At 31.8% G+C, this 24,927-nt stretch overlaps 1 protein-coding gene across 14 annotated transcripts in view; it reads left to right on the plus strand.

Moving 5' to 3' along the window:
• Positions 1-24,927, plus strand: part of LOC145314724 (uncharacterized) — a 215,204-nt gene that overhangs the window by 106,365 nt on the left and 83,912 nt on the right. For all 14 annotated transcript variants that reach the window (XM_080154756.1, XM_080154757.1, XM_080154758.1 and 11 more), the window contains 5 exons: positions 38-113; positions 3,289-3,397; positions 5,327-5,395; positions 10,219-10,394; positions 22,052-22,131. In XM_080154756.1, coding sequence (XP_080010882.1) covers positions 38-113; positions 3,289-3,397; positions 5,327-5,395; positions 10,219-10,394; positions 22,052-22,131 — 510 coding nt within the window. The remainder of the gene's footprint in view (positions 1-37; positions 114-3,288; positions 3,398-5,326; positions 5,396-10,218; positions 10,395-22,051; positions 22,132-24,927) is intronic.

Here is a 24,927-nt window from a genome sequence, read left to right on the forward strand (position 1 = left end):
TCTATCTATATCTATATCTATATTGCTATATTTTCAGTTATGAGACAAGTGAAACAAGAAAAGTATTACAAGAGTTCTTCAAACATCATGACCATAAAGATCTTTTAAATCAGGTAATATTTAATTGTTCTTTTATTCATTATTCTGCGCCACTATCATCTAGAGGGCTCTATATTCGGAGGGATATTGAGGTGCAGAAAAATAGCCTAGAACCATACATAGACATTTTTTTTATAAAAATAACATAGCCTAAAACCATCAGATTGAACTATAAATTACACTGGTACCCAAAGTTTTATAACCACGTTGTCTTATTCGTTTAACTTTAATCTTCAGAAGGGTAAATTTTGTGTATCATCATTGGAGATGTACATCAATTTATCGACCATTGTCTTATCCCTCTAGATCCCTGATATGTATTACAAATCTGGTTTTCCCCGGTTTAACCAAATTTTCTTACTCACAATCTCTAGACATTCAGGGAGACAGGGATGGGAAAATGTGAAAATATATTTATCTTCCCCCAACTTTATTTTGTTTCTTGTAGTGTCAAATTTAGGCAGGGATCTAAAGGGATAAGACAATGGCCGATATATTGATGTACATCCCCCATGAAAATACCCATTCTGTAGATTCAAATTAATGGTTGAAACGATTGGACACTAAACTTAAGGATCCAACCATTCAGAATTAACTAGAAGTACCCAAAGTTTTTAAGCAAACGAATACGAAAACGCTACTTTAAAACTTTGGGGACTAGTGTAATAAACAGTCCATTATCCGCTCTCTCTCTGAAATTAAGGGCACATTTAGGGGCATAAGAATCATCCCATTGGCCCCTCCCTCCCTGATATTGTACATAAGATGAGTCATAACAATATTTTATTTCATATGACCAAAACATCGTCATTTACTAAGTATATTTGCGATAACTTTTATTTAATGAAATCTTCCAATTTTTAACATGTACAAAACGGCCTGCTTAATTGCTTCAAGATCCATGTCAGATCTATATAGGAAATAAATGTCTATAAACGAGCTCAAGTTTTCCAAGGAATATATGATCAAAACTCATAGTGCTCCAACAATCCATAATAAACTCTCATTGCCCAGAACGATAAGACCCATTATTTTACTTTATTAAAAATGAATTCATTTTTTTCATTTCATGTTGCTATTTACCTTATATTGATGTATTTAATTTCCAATCATAAAAAAGAAAATTTAAATTTATAATATAATAAATTTAAGAAAACTCTGTTTTAAAAGAATTCGATTGTGGCGACATTTTGTGTGGTCAAATATTAAACTAAAATTGTAATCATCATCATTAACCCTTTGGTGATGGTAATGTAAAGAAAAAAATATAATTTAAAAAATCTTTTTAAAATCATTTAAATTATTAAATATTTACTTTCTTTTAGATAGTAATGCCGGGTGAGGAAAATAGATTTATTGAGAAATAGATATGCATATAGAAAACTAGCCAATAGGGAGATAATTATATCGAGCCAAACTCTAGTACATTATTATTAACATAATATATATTTATACTAGCGGCTGTGTCCCAAGTATCTAGAAGGGATATATAAGGGCAGAAAAATAGCTTAAAACCATACAACGACTTTTTTGTATAAAAGTAAATTAGCCTAAAACCATCCGGGGACCTATAAGAAGCTTTACTTAAATGAAAATTTTATCGATTCAGTGATAAGCGAGATCCTTCGCTGCAGACAAAAAAAGCTTACTACTTTATAATAAAGGATTTACAATGTACATATTGTTTAACTTTAGGAATTTTTAAGTCAATAAAGCCGTTAATATTTTTCAAAGGTTAATGATAATCCGCAATTTTAGACAAATAAAATGTTTAGGTAGTTCTTCTAATTACATCTTAGAAAATAGATTTAAGAATAATGAAGCAATAGGTATTGCGTCATACATTTTTCTATTTTTAGAATGATTTTCATTTTCTTAAGACTTAAAATAGATTTTTTTTATGACTCATAAAGTATTTTATTTTAATAAGTTTATACTTCTCAATGAAATGTGAAATAGATTTTTTAAAACTCGAAACATCTATCATTAATAGCATCAGAGTTAATCCCATATAACGCACGTACTTACCTCCTCAAAGGCGGTATTGATTGATGGACAGACAAACAAATTGAGTTAACGAGTAGATATTCAATACCAGTTGAGAAAAAAATATTTATTATGTAAAAATTTAATGAACCTTTGAGCATAACAGATAGACTGACATACCAATTAAGATATATGTAGAATAGATGCTTTATGTAAAACATACGATTGAATTATAATTTTGCCTAAGAACGAACAGAGAAAGTAAATTATAGAATAGCTTCGCAAATAATAAAGATTTATTTACGGATAACATAGAATAAGTCATAGTTTTCGTTTAGTCACAATAACATCTTTGTTCTTTGGTTAGATATAAACTTTCTTATTTTTGGGTCAAATTCTCTTTGTTCCAAGTTTTAGACAACAGGAATTTTATATTTTTCTACACAAGAAATTATGTACAACTTTCAGACAGTAAACATTGATAAATTGCGCGCTAAAAGTATTTTTTATAATACCTTGAGTTGGCATCATAAAGAGGGATGAGACAATTTTTGGGGACTTTGGTTCAAACGTTACAGCAACTAATTTTAATCTACAGAAGGGATAATTTTGTGTATGATCATTGGGGATGTACATCAGTTTATCGGCCATTGTCTTATCCCTTAAGATTCCTAAGTTGGCAGTCATAAGGAATCTTAAGAGATAAGACAATGCACGATAATTTGATGTTTATACTTCTAATGATGGCAAACAAAATTACCCCTTTTGTATATTGTGGTTGAAAAGTTTGGACACTATTAGATTGAAAAGGATCAACTAGATTTAATAAAAGTACTCAACGTTTTTGAGCCAGCAAATAGTATAAAGTGTCCACAAAACTTTGGGTACCAGTGTAAGCTTTAGAGTCCAATGTCTAATCCCTTCCTTAACAATCATATATCCCTAAGGTTTAAAGGGACAACGCCTCTTTAGGGGCGTTTCATCGTATTTTCACAGTAGCTTATTTTAGGTTAGGTTAGGTGATTGCCCCGCAGTGTTAGGCAATTGGCCCCGCAGGGATAGAGCCAAGTATTGTAAAATGCGACGCAACGCCCTTAAGAGCCGTTGTTTCGAAAGAGACTATGCCCGGTTTTAATTATCAAAAAATCCAATTGGTAGTTTTGCTGAACTTTATTGTCTAAATGTTTTATATTCTTTTTGCAGGACCCACCAGATGATAGCTCTTGTCAGAACAGTACAGATTCTGGATATACAGGCAAGGGTGCCAGTCTACCTAATTCTAGATCTTCTTGTCCACAACAGAATAAAACAGGTATATCTATCTACAGCATGACCCTCGAAAAAGTATTTTTAAGCATCTGCAGCCCTTATTTCTCAATGAATTATTAAAAGATGCATATGTCCTTGTTCTCCATAGTATTCCACGCAAGTAGATATAAAAATATTTTTTTTACCTCCATTAACACCGGAGATTTTTAGAGCTAAAGTTTTGAAAAAGTGACTGAGAAAAAGAATTTTTTTTTGTTTCTCTTATTTTTTGGATGGTTATATTATGTTTTTCTGGCAACTGAATAATGAGACACAAAGAAAAACAAGTTAACTAAATATTTCTTTTTTATTCCACAAAAAAATATAAATTTTTAATGGCAAAAAATACTACTGAATGAATTGATTATTTGCAAATTTTAGGTTATTTATTAACCCTTATTTATAGAAAAGGATTAATTATGACAGTTGCTCCGCCTACTTTTCTGACATCTCAATTATTTAATAGGGGGTAAATTAAGCTTTTTAGACTAAAAAATCATTATGTTTATTTTTATTTTCTTTATAACTTTTTTGTTATTAAAGTTAGGATTGTGAAACAAAAACAATTTTCCTGCTATATTCATAGAGATTTATTTGGTTTTTTAATCTTAAACAATTTTGCCTAATAAGTAAGTTTTTCAAAATATCATTAAACTAAAAAGACTCAAAAAATATGTGTAAAAAAATGCTTTTTACTCAAAAACTAAATTTTTTATTTCATTTTTGTATAAAGTTTCTGCTAGTAACAAAAATAAAAGGATTTCTAGCTTAATTTTGCTAAAAAAGTCGTTTCATGTTAAAAGTTACTTTTTCCTCAGTCACTTTTTCAAAACTTTAGCACTAAAAATCTCCGGTGTTAATGGAGGTAAAAAAAATATTTTTATATCTACTTACGTGGAATACTATAGAGAACAAGGACATATGCATTTTTTGATAATTCATTGAGAAATAAGAGCTGCAGATGCTTAAAAATACTTTTTCGAGGGTCATGCTGTATTCATATTGTTAATCTATCTATCAATCTATCTAGATCTGACTAGGAGCCACCTGGAGCTTACTAGCACAGCTACTCTATCTATCAATCTATCTAGATCTGACTAGGAGCCACCAGGAGCTTACTAGCACAGCTACTCTATCTATCTATCTATCTAGATCTAACAAGGAGCCACCAGGAGCTTACAAGCACAGCTACTCTATCAATCTATCTATCTATCTAGATCTAACAAGGAGCCACCTGGAGCTTACTAGCACAGCTACTCTATCAATCTATCTATCTATCTAGATCTAACAAGGAGCCACCGGGAGCTTACTAGCACAGCTACTCTATCTATCTATCTAGATCTAACAAGGAGCCACCAGGAGCTTACTAGCACAGCTACTCTTTCTATCTATTTAGATCTAACAAGGAGCCACCAGGAGCTTACTAGCACAGCTACTATATCTATCTATCTAGATCTAACAAGGAGCCACCAGGAGCTTACTAGCACAGCTACTCTATCTATCTATCTAGATCTAACAAGGAGCCACCAGGAGCTTACTAGCACAGCTACTCTATCTATCTATCTAGATCTAACAAGGAGCCACCAGGAGCTTACTAGCACTGCTACTCTATCTATCTATCTATCTATTTAGATCTAACAAGAAGCCACCAGGAGCTTACTAGCACAGCTACTATATCTATCTATCTAGATCTAACAAGGAGCCACAAGGAGCTTACTAGCACAGCTACTCTATCTATCTATCTAGATCTAAGAAGGAGCCACCAGGAGCTTACTAGCACAGCTACTATATCTATCTATCTAGATCTAACAAGGAGCCACCAGGAGCTTACTAGCACAGCTACTCTATCTATCTATCTATCTATCTAGATCTAACAAGGAGCCACCAGGAGCTTACTAGCACAACTACTCTATCTATCTATCTATCTATTTAGATCTAACAAGAAGCCACCAGGAGCTTACTAGCGCAGCTTCTGCCAAGCACTCTTCCCAAGATATTTCAGGTACAATTTTTTCAAAAAAGATTTTTAAATATAAAATAAAACATCCTAAATCTCAGGAATTTGATGGTGTTTCCGTTTTTTTTAACTTTTTTGTTCATTTTGCCTTTACATTTCCACCAATTAAAAATTATAGTTTTCTATGTGTCAACAAACTTCATAAAATCAGGCGTGAAATATGGACCCTTTCAAAATTCAATGAAAGTACCCAAACTTTTTGAGCCAATTAATTACCCTCTAAGTACAAAAAATAACGCTTATTCAACTATCTAAAACTTAATTTATAATTTATTTCGGTATTCTTTTATAGGTACAATATTGCATATAATATAGCCTAGCGGCTATCTAAGGGATTGACAAACCATAGGAAAATGGATGTTAGACCCTTAGCTACAATTTTACATACAACTAATAGAGGCAAAATAATATGACAAATTAGATGATAATAATTATTATTTATAGTTGTTTCAATATTATTTAAAAATGCAATCATTACACAGAATTCCTACAGATTATCGTCGTGAAAGGGAATACGTGCTTCCTTCTCAATCACGTATAGTGATTGTGACCGGTGATCACTGGGATTTTCGAACGTATAGAAATTTCGTACGAAAGTTTTTTCGTCGTGATCTATTCATGATAGTTCAAATAATATGATACGCAAATTGATCAAAAATATTGAAATTAATTACTACAATAAATTTAAATTTTAATTAAAGAATAAATCTATTATTTAAAGGTAATTTTAAGTTTTTTTAAAGTTAGATCTATATATATATATTTTCAAAAGTCTTAAAATAGGTAAAAGTATCTCAGAGTACATTAAACAAGTATATGCCAACAAATGTTAACATAATCACAACAAATAATAACATAATCAACATTTTCTTTACTATACAAATTTCTATGTTTAAAGCTTGAAATCAATTTTTAAGAAATTTTTTTTTACATTTACTTATCCCTGAACTCTGTGAGTATGGTAGAATTACAAACAGCTGCATATAATAAAAATTTTTTAAGGATTAATACTATCAGGTACAAAATTTAATACAACACCTTTTTTAAAGTGCAACTTAATTGGATTTAATGAAAAGATAAAAAAAAAAGTTTGTGTGCTTTAACTCATACCTACATATCCCATCATTTACCATTGTTTCTAATTTGGGGACGGACTATCTCTGTAAAACTCCTATAACTCTAAATTTGCCTAACCTAAGACAATATTTTGTAAGTGTGTGTGTGTTTTTGTAAAGAATTATATATTTTGTTAACTTTTACATTGGTATCCTTGATTAAATCTTCTTGAAAATAGGGTAATAAACTTCTGTTTCTACATCCTTCCTGTATCTATATATAAGTGTTTATATATTTTAGCAAATTAAATTAATGTTATATTATTATTATCTGATTCAATAAGACTGACATCTACTAATCTATTTTAAGGGTTGATATGGTATAACAATAAGAGTTTACATTTTTCTTTTTTATAAATACAAATACTTTCATGCAAAAAAAAACAATAAAATGAAAGCCTTTTTCAAATTTTAAATATTTTTTGTGACACAATAAAATAAAATCGTATAAATATCTTATTTGCATGGAAACATACTTTTTGGTTTAATTTTAGAAAGAATATTTAAGTAAATTTAATACTTAAAAATGAACTTAAGAAGAATTGTCAGAACACTGTTTCATGACAACAAGAAAGTATTACAATTAAAAACAAGGATGAATATTACTATAATTGCACAGCTTAAACAATCAAAGGCTAATTTTCATTCTATATATACCCAAACACTTTAATTCTTATACGAAATTTAAATTAAATAATTCTTATATCTGCAATTTTTAAAAGCCACATTTTTTTTGTATCTGGTCGGTTAATCCGTCCGTTAGTGAATAACGTAGAGTTCTGCTTGTTTTGGTATACTTACTATCTCAAATTAAGAGTACAATAAGGAATATAAGGAGTATTTGCAACAAATTAACAGCGAATTTATATTCAAATTATTTACTTTATTTCGCATCTTCATTATAAAAAGTCACTAAATTTTCTTTTATGTTATTCTCTTTGAATGCTCACTTGAGTTATAGAGTAGCTTCGGGTTTTTTTATGACGGAGTGAAAGAGTGGGAGGAGTTACAATAAAAAATAGGAGGACAGTTCTCACCGAATATTATTAATACCTTCTGCAGCGCAACTACTTTACAAATAGGTTTTCTAAAGCAATAGTTTTACATGTCAAATAGGAAAAAAATTTTGTGAAAACTTACTTCGAAATTATTGAACAGTCAACATTTTGCTTTTGCAAACAATGTCATTAATAGGGGAAGAGATGATTACTTTAGTAACCTAAAAGATAAATCCCTCCATCGTGTATTGAGCCAAATCCTAACCCTTAGGTTCTGAACTAAATATACTTTTCCATGAATCAACATTGTCCTTGTTAATTGAGAGAGAGAGATTGAGGGATAGGTCAATAGAAGAAATAAGATTAATAGTCGGGGATAGGTCAATGGAAGAAATAAGATTAATAGTCGGGGATAGGTCAATGGAAGAAATAAGATTAATAGTCGGGGATAGATCAATGGAAGAAATAAGATTAATAGTCGGGGATAGGTCAATGGAAGAAAAATGATTAATAGTCGGGGATAGGTCAATTGAAAAAAAAATGATTAATAGTCGGGGCAGGTCAATGGAAGAAAAATTATTAATAGTCGGGAATAGGTCAATGGAAGAAAAAAGTTAATATTTGGGGATAGGTCAATGGAAGAAAAAAAGTTAATATTCGGGGATAGGTCAATGGAAGAAAAAAAGTTAATAGTCGGGGATAGGTCAATGGAAGAAAAATGATTAATAGTCGGGTATAGGTCAATGGAAGAAAAAAAGTTAATAGTCGGGGATAGGTCAATGGAAGAAAAATGATTAATAGTCGGGGATAGGTCAATGGAAGAAAAATGATTAATAGTCGGGGATAGGTCAATGGAAGAAAAATTATTAATAGTCGGGGATAGGTCAATGGAAGAAAAAAGTTAATATTCGGGGATAGGTCAATGGAAGAAAAAAAGTTAATATTCGGGGATAGGTCAATGGAAGAAAAAAAGGTTAATAGTCGGGGATAGGTCAATAGAAGAAAAGAAAATTAATAGTCGGGGATAGGTTAATGGAAGAAAAAAGTTTAATAGTTGGGGATAGGTCAATGGAAGAAAAAAAGGTTAATATACAGGGATAGCTCAATGGAAGAAAAAAAGGTTAATAGTCGGGGATAGGTCAATGGAAGAAAAAAAGGTTAATAGTCGGGGATAGGTCAATTGAAGAAAAAAGGTTAATAGTCGGGGATAGGTCAATGGAAGAAAAAAGGTTAATAGTCGGGGATAGGTCAATGGAAGAATAGGGTTAATATTCAGAAGTGAGATAACGTAGAATATAATTTTTTAGGTGGTGCCTGCACCACCGATTCACTAGTATATTATAAACGTACATAAAAGTCCATAGAAAAGTCTTGACAAAATTTTAAGTAATTTGCTGCAAAACTGATTAATTAGAGGATGCTGTTTAAGGACAAGACATGTTTATCACATATTTATTTATGTATTTTAACGCATATTTTCCTGACAAAAAGATTGGCAAGGTGAATTATAGAGTAGCTTTTCTCTTAAATTGCACTTCTCATAAACTTGATAGGTCACTCATATTTATTATTATGGTGTTTCATTCTTATAACAAAATAAATGTGCTATTCAAAAACTCAAAAAATAATTTAGTTTATGAAAACTAGACTAGAAGACAACAAAAGAAGATGAAATGCAATAAACTTTAGCAGAAAATATTAATGACATATTGTAAATTGTTCAATATGTGAATATAATAGATACATTTCTTAACTTTTTATATTATGTTTTCAATATTAGGATACATAAACATTTGCTATATTGTTAATTTGCAGAAATGTGTGAAGGACTTAATATCATAACGACATAGTTTGACATTAGGTGTTTATACATTACAGCTAAGAAAAAATAACTGGACTCTCAGTTTAGAGGAGACTGGTTTTGTCCAAAAAATTATAATTATAATTTTCACAAGATTTATTTGAATAATAAATGAAAATATGTAGAAAAAACATTGCTAATCAATAATTTATTATTATTATTCTTTTTAATTTAACGGTAAATGTATGAACACCATGATCTGCACCTGTTGTCTACTACTTCCTTTCTCTCCAAACGGGCGTTTACATAGGGGGGATAAAGGGAACAGACCCCACCTTTTTTAAAATTCAGGAGAAGACTCTAACTTTTAAACTCCAAAAAATTTTAAAGTTTGTTAACCTCAAAAAGAAGTATTATTGTATAAGGTATAATAAAAAAGGTTATACCAATATGATACTATAAGAAGAATAAATAAAAACCAATATTTTGAAATTAAATGTTTACCTCCCTAAAAGATAAAAAGCTTGGACGTCCTTGCCTATATAATGTAAAGATTACCCCCCCCCCAAAAAAAAAAATTAAATTCGGGTTGCCATAGGCCTCCCCACAAAATTTGGAATTTTAACCCCCCAAAATGAAAAAACTTGGACGCCCTTGAAATAACCCCACTTTTTTGGGATTATGAATACGAACTTTCTGTACGATTTTTCCAAATTTATGTTCTCTACGAAGGAACTCTCACGAAATTGATACCTGCAATCTTGTGACCCCATAGGGGCCGACGGCTGTATTTGTTAGTTCACCCGTTGTTCTGTCCTTATCCTGAGACAGCCCCTTGAGGCTGCCCCAAGCAGTTATTACTTAGTTATTAATTATATTATTTATCTTTTTAAGGATCTCGATCAAATGGGCTGCGAAACAGCAGTCACCATCACCACCAGGAGACTAGAGACACCAGCAGGACAGACAGGTCCAACAGCAAGGGTCAGCAGCTGCCACAGGACAGCTGCGGCCTCACCAACCCTCTGGGGCTGTCACCAACCTCCTCTTCCCTGGGTCAGCATTCTAGGGTAGGTTTTATTTTTAAAAAAGGACTTTGAGCTACTATAGTGTTAGTACGTTGTTTATGGATGTTGTCATCCTTGTTTCTAAAATTTGCAGAACATTTTGGAACCTTTTATGCCAAGGATCTAAATGGACAGGACAATGGTCTATAAATTGATGTTCATCCCAATGATGATACACAAAATTATCCCTGTTGTAGATTACTTTTATTTGTTGGAACTTTTGGACATTCAACTTAATGAACCAACCAATAAAAAATCAATAAAAGTCCCCAGAGTTGTTTGGTTCTACGTTGTTTACTGTTTATGGATGCTGTCATTCTTGTTTTTAAAATTTGCAGAGCTTTGTTACGTTAATTATATTATTATTTGCGTACTAAAGAACTAAGTTAAAATAGAAACAACAATATTAAAGCTTACCTACCTAGGGATGATGTAATAATAAGCACAGAGAGGCAAACTTTAGTTAGTTTGGTGTTTTTTCAATGATACTATTATTATTTTTGTTGGTTGGTATGCCTACAAAGTTACTAATGTTAATAGAAAAATATTTTTCATGGAAATAATGAAGGCAAAATAGTTTTTTCATTGGCTAGGTAAAGTTTCACTAAAACCAGTAAGATTTACAATTATGGCAAAAAGAGGGGGGAGAAAGGGCTGTTTATTACACTAGTCCGCAAAATTTTATAAAAACGTTTTCTTATATGTTGGCTTAACAACTTTGGGGACTTTCATGGAGTTATGATTGATTTGTTTATTAAGTTGAATGTTCAAACTTTTAAACCACTAATTAAAATCTACAGTAGGGATGGTTTTGTGAATCATCATTGGGGATGTACATCAATTTATCGACCATTATCTTATCCCTTTAGATCTCTGTATTTTGGCTGTTTTAAATTAACTAATATTTTGGCAAGGTATAGAGTGCAAAATGTTAGGTATTAATACAATACTAATATAATATTAATTAGCAAATTTGAAGATTTATTTTATATAGATGCATTGGAATAAAGTCATACATTTTTGAATGAAATAGCTTTTAACTTAGATTTACTATGTGAGTTTTAATTCATTAAACTCATTTTTGGATATTTCAAAATATTTATAGGTGTTATTGTATGAAGAACGTCAAAGTTTTCATTGCATTTAAACCATCAATTTTTCCTGAAGCAACATAACAACAATACTGTGTACTATTACCTTGCATAACTATCTATCTTGCTATCTTATTATCTATCTAGCTATCTTATTATCTATCTTATAATTATCTATCTATCCTGAAGCAACATAACAACAATGATGTACTATTACCTTGCATAGGCGTCCAAGGGGGGGGGGTAATGGGCCATTTGGCACCCCCAAACGATTTTGGGGGTGCCGTAGGCACCCCCAAAATTTTGTGAACAATAACCCCCCCAAAAAAAAATTACCCCTACCTTGGGGGTGCCGTAGGCACCCCCAACGATTTTGGGGGGGGTATTTAACCCCCCCCAAACCATTTTGGGGGGGGTAATTACCCCCCCCAAAATAAATGTTCTTTAAAAAAAATTTGGGTATAGTCCTTTCCACGACATCCCTCCATAAGGAGCGATTCTTCGTATTTTTCACAGTAGCTTTTCTCCTATTTCTAGCCCCTGCGGGGGGCTCTAACCCTGCGGGGCCAATTACCTAACCCTGTGGGGCAATCACCTAACACAATATAACCTAACCTAACCTAAAATAACCTATAAAAAGCCATTTTAAAAATACGACTAATCGCTCCTTATGGAGGGATGTCGTGGAAAGGACTATACCCAAAAATTTTTTGGGTGGGGTATTTACCCCCCCCAAATTGAATGTTCTTTAAAAAAAAATTTTACTGATAGTTTATTTTAGGATAGGTTATATTGGTTTAGGTGATTGCCCCACATGGTTAAGCAATTGGCCCTCCGCAGGGGCTAGAAATAGGAGAGAAGCTTGTGTGAAAAAAACGAAGAAACGCCCCTTAAAGAGCGTTGCCACAAAAGGGACTATACCCCAATATAGTCCAACCAGTTAAAACAGTTCTTAACCATGATAACAAAAAATTTAATAGTTTGATCATGTTTTATTTGCTTGGGCCTTTATAAGGGCTAAAACCATCCCGGGGATCTATGATGTAATTGTAAAGCACTGAAGATTCCATAAAATAGATACCTAACTAAATTAAATATTTCATTAAATAATGAAAAAGAATTTCTATAGGCGATTTCTTTTGGGAGGATGTCAGGGTGTCTCAAAACTAGTTATAAAACTTACCAGGACCTATAAGACGCTTCACTTTAAAGTATAATCATATTGGTTCATTGGTTAGTGAGTTAATTATTGTATTTTTATGTTCTAAAGAATGAGATACTACTATATATTTGAATAGTAGTGGCGCCCTTAGCATCTAAGAACTCGTGTTTTCTAAAGGGTAAAAAGGGAGGAGAAAAATAGCCTAAAACCACTCAAAGGATTGACCTATAATAGTGTGGAACCATCATGGGATCTATGTGAAGCTTTCCTAAAAAGGAGAACTCAGTATTAAAAGTAATGAAATCTGAAGCTATAGTCAAATAAACCTTACTTACTACTTTATGTTATAGGATAGTACTTATTAACTTAATAGATTAGGTAGGTGCTTTTTTTACATAATTAAATTACCCCCCCCAAAAATTTTACCCCCGGGGTAAATTAGTTTGGGGGGGGTAATTACCCCCCCAACAGATTTGGGGGGAGTATTTACCCCCCCCCAACAGACTTTAGGGGGGGTAATTACCCCCCCCAATCAAATTTTACCCCTGGGGTAAAAATTTTGGGGGGGGTAAAAAAAAATTTCGGCGCGCTTCGCGCGCCATTTTACCCCCCCCAAACACGAATTACCCCCCCCCCCTAAAATTTTTTACCCCCCCCAAAAAAAAAAGCTTGGACGCCCCTGTTACCTTGCATAACTATCTATCTTGCTATTTTATTATCTATCTTTAATTATCTATCTATCCTGAAGCAACATAATAACAATACTGTACTATTACGTTGCATAACTATCTATCTTGCTATCTTATTATCTATCTGCTATCCAAATATATATCCTAAAATTATCTATCTGTCCTGAAGCAACATAACAGCAATGCTGTACTAATACCTTGCATAACTATCTATCTTGCTATCTTATTATATATCTAGGTATTCTATTATCTATCTTATAATTATCTATCTATCCTGAAGCAACATAACAACAATACTGTACTATTAACTTGCATAACTATCTATCTTGCTATCTTATTATCTATCTTATAATTATCTATCTATCCTGAAGCAACATAACAACAATGATGTACTATTACCTTACATAACTATCTATCTTGCTATCTTATTATCCATGTAGTCAGTCATCCTATTATATATCTAGCTATCTTATTATTAAAAGTAAATTGATAATTACTATCTATCTTACTATCGTAATTATTTATCTTGTTTTTGCTATCTAATAAGTAATGATCTATCTTTCTAAAATTTTATATCATTTTAGCTTTTTTATTTCGAAAAGATATCCTATGTATTACCATTAATTTCCAAAGTTAACTAATAGTAATTATTCATTAAATCTTTATTTCTATCTTAATGTCTTTAATTCTATCTCTCAATTTTAATTTTCTTTTAAGATAACAATGTACTTTTCCATTTAGAATAAACAAAATTGCCCTTACTGTAGTTTAATATTGAAATAAACAAGTTGCAACCAATCTTGAATTAATAGAAACCCTTTAAATCTTTTTGAGCTCACGAATACGAGAACGGATTTATCAAACTTTGAGGGTAAATTTAATCTACATTCAAATGTCCCTTCCCTCCCTGTGTTCCAAACCTTGTTGGCTGCCTTTCAACAATTAAAAAACAATATTTCTTTAAAATTATTTTTTTTTTGTCTAAATATTGAGCTAGACACTTGAAACTTGGTACATAAGCCTAGTCTTACCTAACCTTAAAATAAATTTTTTTTTCATTTAGATGTAGTATCTATAGGACTAGGCTCAATATTAGACCATTTTGCTCACGGTTTAAGTTTCAATGTTATTACCCCCCCCCCCCCCCCTAGTAAAATGGTAGCTTTGCTTTTAAGAGATTTCTAATTGAGACAGCCTAATTTTTTTTGTCATCCGTACAAAATGTGTGTAAAATTGAGATTGTGTTGCTCTGTTTAATTTATCGGCCATTGTCTTATCCCTTTAGATCTTTGGTCAGTTAGACATTGATATAAAAATTTTTGTTTTTGAGACGGCCTAATATTTTTGTCATCCGTGGAAAATGTGTGTAAAATTGAGACTGTGTTGCTCTGTTTAATTTATCGGACATTGTCTTATACTTTTAGATCACTGGTCAGTTAGACATTGATGTTAAAAATTTAGTTTTTGAGACAGCCTAATATTTTTGTCATCCGTACAAAATGTGTGTAAAATTGAGACTGTGTTGCTCTGTTTAATCTTAATCAAGAAATTATCCCCAGGGTGTTCGCGTCAAATAAACAAATTAAATGTTTTATATCGCAAAATCCGAATTCTTTTTACTGCGATTAAAAACTGGATTCTTTCCACTAACTAAGCCGAATTACTTGTTCTATCGGCTTTAAACTTGATGATGCTTTTAGCAGTTAGGTACAATTTTTACAGTGTAGCAACTCTAAAAATTTTGGAATATGGATTCTATGAACCATTAATTATTGAGGTTATTATAAACGAAACATCTCTATAATTTAGACAGATTTCTGTGGAATGGTTGTTGCTATACTTGTTATTTGGCTATTGGCTATTATACTATTTTTACTGGCGTGTATGAAATATAAATTCCCCAATCTGTATCGTTTGTGAGAGAATATAAATGTTAAGAATGGATTTATTAATATTACTTGGATCTTACACCAGATTTTCAAGTTCTATAATAAAGTGAACTCTGTAGCGGGCTACAATAACGACATCCCCCATCCTCCTTCTTTATCCCATCCCCTCCCCTCCTACTGGTTAAACTGCCCGACCAATAAATGCGAGGGTATATTTCAATCTAAATTGACGACAATTTTTCTCCTGCCATAATATCCACGTATATTCTACATCAATTGTTAAGAAAACATTGAGGCGTGTTCTTCAGACCAGTTTCTTTGTCTGGGTGATGGGATACCATTACCCATGGATATTAAGGATAAGTCAATTAGGACAATAAATTGATATACCAATCTTCCTCAGCCCCATTTTATTATGATATATACAAAATTATTACTTATGTAAGATTGAAATTATTTTCAAAATATCTGAAACACAATTCTAAATCAAAGCATAATACAAGGACTGAGTATCTTTTAGTTTTAGTAGGTATAATATACAGCCTAAGGTCCCCTACCTCCCTGATGTAAACCAATGATTTTAACCAGGAATTTAATGTCCAAGTCATACTTAGTGATTTATTGACACTTCATTTCTACTGAAAAGCAGTTCTTTCAATATGTTATCTTTAATTTGCTTACTATCGTTATTAAATTCTTTCTTTTTGTGTTTCCTAAATATTTAATTATTTTAAACTTTAACATCAGTTGAAGTATTTAATTCCAAGAAGTCTTTTCCCGGCCCCAGGGATTTCAAGGGATTAGACAATGGATGATAAAATTTATATACATCCTTTGATATACAAATTCATCCCTTCTGTTGATTGCAATTGTGGTTGAAACATTTAGACACTCCATTCAATGAACCTACCAATCAATATTCAATAGATGTTCCATAAGTTGTTAAACCTACAAACATAAAACTTTGGGGACTAGTGTAATAAACAGCCCTATGTTCCCTCCCTCCCTGCTTTTCCCCCTACTACGTCATTACTAACAATGTTTTCGTCCCAGGAATTTCAGAGATAAAACAATGGATGATAAATTATATTATATATATCCTTAATGATGATACAAAAAATTACACCGTATTAAGATTTATATTATTGGTTGAAAAGATTGGACACTGTTAGTTCTTTCAAACAATCAACATTTATTTAATGTTCACAGCAAATGAGAGCACGTTTTTATAAAACTTTGGGGACCTGTGTATAATTTACAGTCCCCTCTCTCTATATTAAACCCAATCAAAGACTAAATTTAATTACACACTTATTTGTTGGGGGGAAAGATTAACGTATCGTCCATTAGTCTATCCCTGTATCCTTGCATTTATTAAAACAAATATATTCAAGAGACTTTTATATTAAATATTCTAGTGTATAAATGTTTGCGTCTATTAGATGACGGATAAAACAACCAAAGTACATGTTCAAAATAGCAAAATTAGTAGCGATTCTTCAATTCAAGGTTTTAAGTCTTCAAGTCCACTAAAAAAATCTGAAAACAATATTTTTATGAAATAGATCATAAAATTTTTAACAACTGATAATTACAATTTTTAAAATCTGTTTAAAAACAAACAGAATTTCTTGAGTAACAGACGAACGTACCTACCCTGAATAGAGTAGCTGCGCTACTTATATCTTAGCAGTATTTAGAACTAACTGAAATTTTGGGGGCTATAAAACTCAAAATATTTATTCTAATTTTTCCCTCTTTTCCTAGTAAAACAGAGATAGGGCTATGGGTGATAAATCATTGTTCCCTCCAATTCTTATGTGTGAAATATTGCCTTTGTTAGCTGTAAATTTATCCATTGTCTTTTCCTTTCCTGTTCTTCTCCTTTAGTGTAGTCATAGATTTCTTACCCTGGAAGGGCTGTCAGACCTAATAATCCATCCAACTTAAAAATGAATTTATAGCAGATGAACATAAGGGGGGCCTTTTTTGCGTCCGTCAAATGCGCTTATTAGGTTAAACTGTTCTTAATTATACGTTTAGTTATACTACAATTTTGGTCATAATTAAGAACAATTTGACCTAATAAGCGCATTTGACTGGAAGCTTGCACCCAACTTTTTGGAATTTCGTCAAAAAATGACCCCCCCCCCCCTTTGTTTATGTTTAGTCACATTTGATTCATGGGGTTTTTATTACACTAGTCCTAAAAGTTTTATAATAACGTTTTCTTATTCGTTGGCTTAACAACTTTGGGGACTTTAAGTTGATTCTGATGGGTTGGATCATTAAGTTGAGTGTCCAAACGTTTCAACCATTAATTGTAATCTATTAAAAGGGTTAAATTTATTTAAGGTCTTGGGGGATGTACATCAATTTATCGACCATTGTCTTATCCCTTTATATCCCTGGTAGACAAGATAGTGTAAATAAAATACATTCTGTTGATATATTGTATGAATAAATATCATATTCTAACATTCATGTATTTATCTGGGCTCGGCACCAGCATTTTTAAAGTCTAATTTTGGATAATGGAAAGAAAACGCAGTAGTCGGTTTCGTCGTATTTTTACAGTAGCTTTTCCCCTATTTCTAGCCCCTGCGGAGGGCTCTAATCCTGTGGTGAAATCATTAACATTTACCTAACCTAAAAATGTAAAAATATGACTATCTCTGCTACTTCGTTGTCTTTCCATTATTCCCATTTTTTCTACCTGTAAATTGTTGTAAATTCAGCTTAGCTGCGGCGCGTCTAATTGTTAAAACCAACTCGACTGCGGTAGAAAAATTGCGGTGGATTTTCCAAAAATTCAACAGCTGCGAGTTTTATTTATATATTCCATTAAATATAGGTAGACATAAATATATATTTAAATATTTGCAAATTTTAGCTTCTCAAAATTGCTAAAAATACTAAATATGTAATAAAATATATGTAAAGCAGGAATAAGGTAAACCCAACGAGCGAAATAAATCTTAAAAGATATTTTGGGGGCATATGAAAAGGTCGTATATGCTACGAAGCGTTGCCCCCTGAAAAAATCTGCTCAAATTACCAAATATGTTTTAGAATTAATTCAGTTGTTGGTTACAGCTTTTTATAAAGGCTGAAATTATAGTAATATATATTCAAAACAACTTTATATGTACTTCTTTATATTAGTACTTTTATAATATAATATTCAGCTTTATTATATTTTATGGATGTTGTCATCCTTGTTTTTATACTTTTAAAAACTCGGAATACTATTCTGTTTTTTAAAAAAAATGAATAACAAACCCTAATATTTTAAAACTTCATGAACAAACCCTAATATTAACAAATATGAAATCATATATATGACAGACTCTCTTTCCAAGATAAATGTTGCACATGAAACATTCAGGGGTCTAAAGGGATAAGAAAACGGCCGATGAATTGATGTTCATCCTGAATGATGGTACAATAAATTACCACTTCTGTAGATTAAAATTAGTGGTTGAAGCGTTTAAACACTCAAAATGAATCAACAAATCAAAATTCACTAAAGTCCTTAAAGTTGTTAAGCTAACAAATATAAGAAAACTTAATTTTAAAAACTTTGGGGACTAGTGTATTAAACAACCCATTGTCCCCTCTCTTTGTAAAACATTACATATTCAATATTCCCCCAAACTAAGTAAAAAGAAAAGTTTGGTATCAAGATATGGAATCTTATTAAATTACTTTGATTTTCCTTGTCAAAAATTTCTTTTTTGTTTTTACTTTCTTTCTCTCCCTTTTTAAATCGGGGCTTTTCTATATTTAGGGTTTGGCTATAGCATTTATTAAGTTTGTTAATCTTTAACCACACATGGAGGTTCCTTTGACAATCAGGTATAATCAAAAAAACGTCTTTACTAATTGGTGGACTGAAATAAATGGTTAAAATACAGTTTGCTTGATATTTTATTAGTTATATTCGGAAAAGTCGGGTATAGTCCTTTCCACGACATCCCTCCATAAGGAGCGATTCTTCGTATTTTTAAAATGGCTTTTTATAGGTTATTTTAGGTTAGGTTAGGTTATATTGTGTTAGGTGATTGCCCCACAGGGTTAGGTAATTGGCCCCGCAGGGTTAGATCCCCCCGCAGGGGCTAGAAATAGGAGAAAAGCTACTGTGAAAAATACGAAGAATCGCTCCTTATGGAGGGATGTCGTGGAAAGGACTATACCCGAAAAGTCTCTATAATAATATTTTTTCCTTAAATTATTTCAATATTAATCTTAATATTGAAAATGATAAGACATGATATAAGGTTGGTAAGAATATACTATGTATAAAATATATATTTATGTATACTATCTACAGGGGTCCACCTTTTGAATTGTCTTACGCTTTTTGACGAATAAACCTTTATGCTTTCTCCACTTAAGAACTATCAATAATCAATGTGCTATATTTCTATGATTTAATCTAAGTTCTAACAGTTTACCCAACCTAAACCCTCTTGTAAGTTGCTTGACCCCGACTAGGTTAGTGGGGAATTCATATAGATATTTAAAAAAAAACATGAAAAATTCAATGTAAAGTGTCTTTGGAGGCCTTTGACTTAGATTAAAATTGTGAATAAGCCTCTTTTTTAAAATGAACTTTAGCCCCTTGAAGTTTCTTATGTTTGATAATATTTAAAATTTCTATGATTTTGATTTAGCAGTCAGCTTCTTTCGAAAATTTTAAAAATTAACTTAAAAGTGAAGTAGCTTGGGTTTTTTAACTGGGGTTTGTAGTATTTGAGAGATGTATATGTCTTGGTATTACTTAACTGGTATATACATTTATTAGACAAATTATTGAGAACACCCTGTATATTATCTCAGTGTATCTGCATAATATAAATCTAAATCTGCTAAATCCTTTAAATAACATCATGCAACAAGATGTGCAGGTGTTCATTCCTTGCAACAACCTTGACTAGGAAGTAATGTTCTATATGAAATAAGGGAGGGATGGGACATTGGGCTGTTTATTACACTAGTCCCCAAGGTTTTATAATAACGTTGTCTTATTCGTTGGATTGACAACTTTGGGGACTTATACTGAATCGAATACTGATTAGTAGGTAATTAAGTTGATTGTCCAAACATTTCAACCACTAATTGTAATCCACAGAAGGGGTAATTTTTTGTATCATCATTAATGTTATACATAAATTTATCAGCCATTTTCTTATCACTTTAAATGCCTGGGAATAATAAAATTGGTGTGGTACTCTTTAATACTTATATGATTTATTATTCTTTAAGGTTAAAAAATTCAGTGTGTAAGGTTTTCTCTCTGAATATTTTGAAACATATTTATTTTGTAATATAAATAACATTAGCTATAAACCTAAATTCTTAAGTTCATACTGAACTGCTAAAGGAATATGACTCTTTTTACAATTTAAATAAGTATATCCTATTATATATAGTAGTATGGTTTTATGTCTGAAGCTTAAGATTTCTTAGATGGTTTTGGGCTTTTTTTGTCCACCTTTAAATACAGGGCACAGCCGCTAGTATTTAAAAAAAAATAAATATTATTCAATTTTTTTCTGGCTAAATAGGTTTAATTTTATTAAAAGTTGTTTTTCCAAAAACAAGGATGACATTATCTTGAAATTATTCATATAAGTACTAGATTTCAGAAATAGATGGGACAATGGACTGTTTATTGCATTAGTCCCCAAAGTTTTATAATAACGTTTTCTAATTTGTTGTAAACTTTGGGGACCATAATGAATTTTGATTGGTTGGTTCGTTTAGTTGAGTGTTCATACATCTACAGAAGGGATAATTTTGTGTATCATTATTGGGAATGTACATCAATTTTTTTGTCTTATCCCTTTAGATCCCTGATTATATTTGCTAAAATAAAATGAATAAGAACAAAGCAGTAAGAAAATATCCCAAATACCAATATTATTATTATTATTATATAATAAGGGGGTCACATTCATTAGCATAACAAATGATGTGCATACACTAATAAATTATTGGGGACTAGGGCTCTTTTATTATAGTAATAATATGGGTATTATTTGTCTTTAAATCAGGCAGGGAGGGGACATTGGGCTTTTTATTACACAGTCCCCAAAGTCTTATGATAATGTTTCCTAACAACCTTTGGGACTTTATTGAATTTTGATTGGTTGGTTCATTTAGTTGAGTGTCCAAATGTTTCAACCACTAATTGTAATCTACAGAAGGGGTAATTTTGTGTATCATCATTAGGGATGTACACATCAATTTATCAACAATTGTCTTATCCCTTTAGATCCCTGTCTTTGCATAGTACAAGTATAATGTTTTATATTTATTGGATATTTTTAACAGGATTAAAGCATATTTAAATCATTTATATGATTTTTCGCGACCCCATCCTGCCATATTTTCAGGGTTTTAAAGGATTTGTATGTAACTTGAAAAACCTGCGCGTCATTAACGATCAAAAAACGAGAGGATAATTTGAACGAAATGGACATTTCAACCTTTTTTCCCGCAATTTTCAACTTTTTTTCAACTATTAAAACACTGACAAAAAAGAGATTATTAACAATTTTCAAATGTCCTATTAAAGATTGGTCTAATTAATTTGGATGTCCTTGAGAAATTACTATTGAAAAGACAATGAACAGTAAATTGAGGCACATCCTTAATGATGATAAATAGATTTACCTCTTTTGTAGACAAAGAATATTGGTTGATAGGTTTGGACACAGCTATTTCTAACCAACCTATTAAGGTTATTAAAGTTTTTAAGCCTACAAGTACCTGTATAATTTCCAGTCCAATGTGCTAAAATATTAAAACTTTAATATTTTAGGTTGAAGATGTGAGACAGGTGAATTCAATGGTTGGACAGAAGCTTGCCCAGGAAACTGATGATAATATCCTTCAATCCAGGTAGATAGATAGATAGCTAGTTAGATAGTAGATAGATAGATAGATAGGTAATGTGAGACAAGTGAATTCAATGGTTGGACAGAAGCTTGCCCAGGAAACTGATGATAATATCCTTCAATCCAGGTAGATGGATAGATAGCTAGTTAGATAGTAGATAGATAGATAGGTAATGTGAGAGTAGTGAATTCAATGGTTGGTCAGAAGCTTGCCCAGGAAACTGATGATAACATCCTTCAATCCAGGTAGATGGATAGATAGCTAGTTATATAGTAGATAGATAGATAGGTAATGTGAGAGTCGTGAATTCAATGGTTGGTCAGAAGCTTGCCCAGGAAACTGATGATAATATCCTTCAATCCAGGTAGATAGATAGATAGCTTGTTAGATAGTAGATAGATAGATAGGTAATGTGAGAGTCGTGAATTCAATGGTTGGACAGAAGCTTGCCCAGGAAACTGATGATAATATCCTTCAATCCAGGTAGATGGATAGATAGCTAGTTAGATAGTAGATAGATAGATAGGTAATGTGAGAGTCGTGAATTCAATGGTTGGACATAAGCTTGCCCAGGAAACTGATGATAACATCCTTCAATCCAGGTAGATGGATAGATAGCTAGTTAGATAGTAGATAGATAGATAGGTAATGTGAGAGAAGTGAATTCAATGGTTGGACATAAGCTTGCCCAGGAAACTGATGATAACATCCTTCAATCCAGGTAGATGGATAGATAGCTAGTTAGATAGTAGATAGATAGATAGGTAATGTGAGAGAAGTGAATTCAATGGTTGGACATAAGCTTGCCCAGGAAACTGATGATAACATCCTTCAATCCAGGTAGATGGATAGATAGCTAGTTAGATAGTAGATAGATAGATAGGTAATGTGAGAGTCGTGAATTCAATGGTTGGACATAAGCTTGCCCAGGAAACTGATGATAACATCCTTCAATCCAGGTAGATGGATAGATAGCTAGTTAGATAGTAGATAGATCGATAGGTAATGTGAGAGTCGTGAATTCAATGGTTGGACATAAGCTTGCCCAGGAAACTGATGATAATATCCTTCAATCCAGGTAGATGGATAGATAGCTAGTTAGATAGTAGATAGATAGATAGATAGGTAATGTGAGAGAAGTGAATTCAATGGTTGGACATAAGCTTGCCCAGGAAACTGATGATAATATCCTTCAATCCAGGTAGATAGATAGATAGCTAGTTAGATAGTAGATAGATAGGTAGGTAATGTGAGAGTAGTGAATTCAATGGTTGGTCAGAAGCTTGCCCAGGAAACTGATGATAATATCCTTCAATCCAGGTAGATGGATAGATAGCTTGTTAGATAGTAGATAGATAGATAGGTAATGTGAGAGTAGTGAATTCAATGGTTGGACAGAAGCTTGCCCAGGAAACTGATGATAACATCCTTCAATCCAGGTAGATAGATAGATAGCTAGTTAGATAGTAGATAGATAGGTAGGTAATGTGAGAGTAGTGAATTCAATGGTTGGTCAGAAGCTTGCCCAGGAAACTGATGATAATATCCTTCAATCCAGGTAGATGGATAGATAGCTAGTTATATAGTAGATAGATAGATAGGTAATGTGAGAGTAGTGAATTCAATGGTTGGTCAGAAGCTTGCCCAGGAAACTGATGATAATATCCTTCAATCCAGGTAGATAGATAGATAGCTAGTTAGATAGTAGATAGATAGATAGGTAATGTGAGACAGGTGAATTCAATGGTTGGACAGAAGCTTGCCCAGGAAACTGATGATAATATCCTTCAATCCAGGTAGATGGATAGATAGCTAGTTAGATAGTAGATAGATAGATAGGTAATGTGAGAGTAGTGAATTCAATGGTTGGTCAGAAGCTTGCCCAGGAAACTGATGATAACATCCTTCAATCCAGGTACATAAATAGAAAGCTTGTTAGTAGTGAAGCTACTTTATAACGACTCTATAGACGACTGAAATTTGTAGGGATGAAATAAGTTCGCATTCTACATACCTCCATCAAGTTTCGTTGAAATTTGCTTATTGGTTGGGTTGCAAGATCGATTCCTAGAATTTTAAGTATCAAGTGTTGAATATGTTTATTTTTTATGACACTGCTCTAGAGCTCATTTTTCCGGATGTCCATCCATATTTTTTTAGCTTCGCTACTTAGGGATGTTGTCATCATTGGTTGTTAAAAGATGTCTAGTCAGGAAGATAGACAGATGGATAAATTGGGTAGATAGATAAATATAAAGTACAAAAAGGATAAGAAAAAAGTGCATAAAGTAAAATAAAAGAGTTTTAGAATATCATTATTTTGAATTCATTAGATTTTGTATTACAAAGAACAAATTGTATAATATGTTCATTGAATGACAGAACTGAAAAGAAATATAATCACTTTTGGCGAAAACTTTAAATTAGAATTAAATTTTCTTTGAAACATTTCAAAACCAAACCAATTTACTTCAGTGGAAAATTTTGATAATGAAAGAATTATATAATTTTAATCTTAATCCTATCTAAGTTGATTTATATCTAAATAAAACATTAAGAAGTGTAGAGGAATAAATTAAGAGCATTTGTTTTGAAATTACCAATTAAAGTAGTTTGTTATGGTATGTAGGTTTTTGTCAGGGATTTTCGGATGGTAAACCACAAATAAAATAAATTTTTAAATAGTATTTTGAAAAGTTTTTTCAGAATGGCTTTGAAACCAATTAATATCTGGTGGATTAGAACCGGTTCTCAAGCATACTAAAAATCATGTATAGAATCGTATTACATCTAATTTTC

The sequence above is a fragment of the Acartia tonsa genome, chromosome 3, assembly GCF_053477335.1.
Source record: "Acartia tonsa isolate MP-2025a chromosome 3, ASM5347733v1, whole genome shotgun sequence".
Lineage (NCBI taxonomy): Eukaryota > Metazoa > Arthropoda > Copepoda > Calanoida > Acartiidae > Acartia > Acartia tonsa.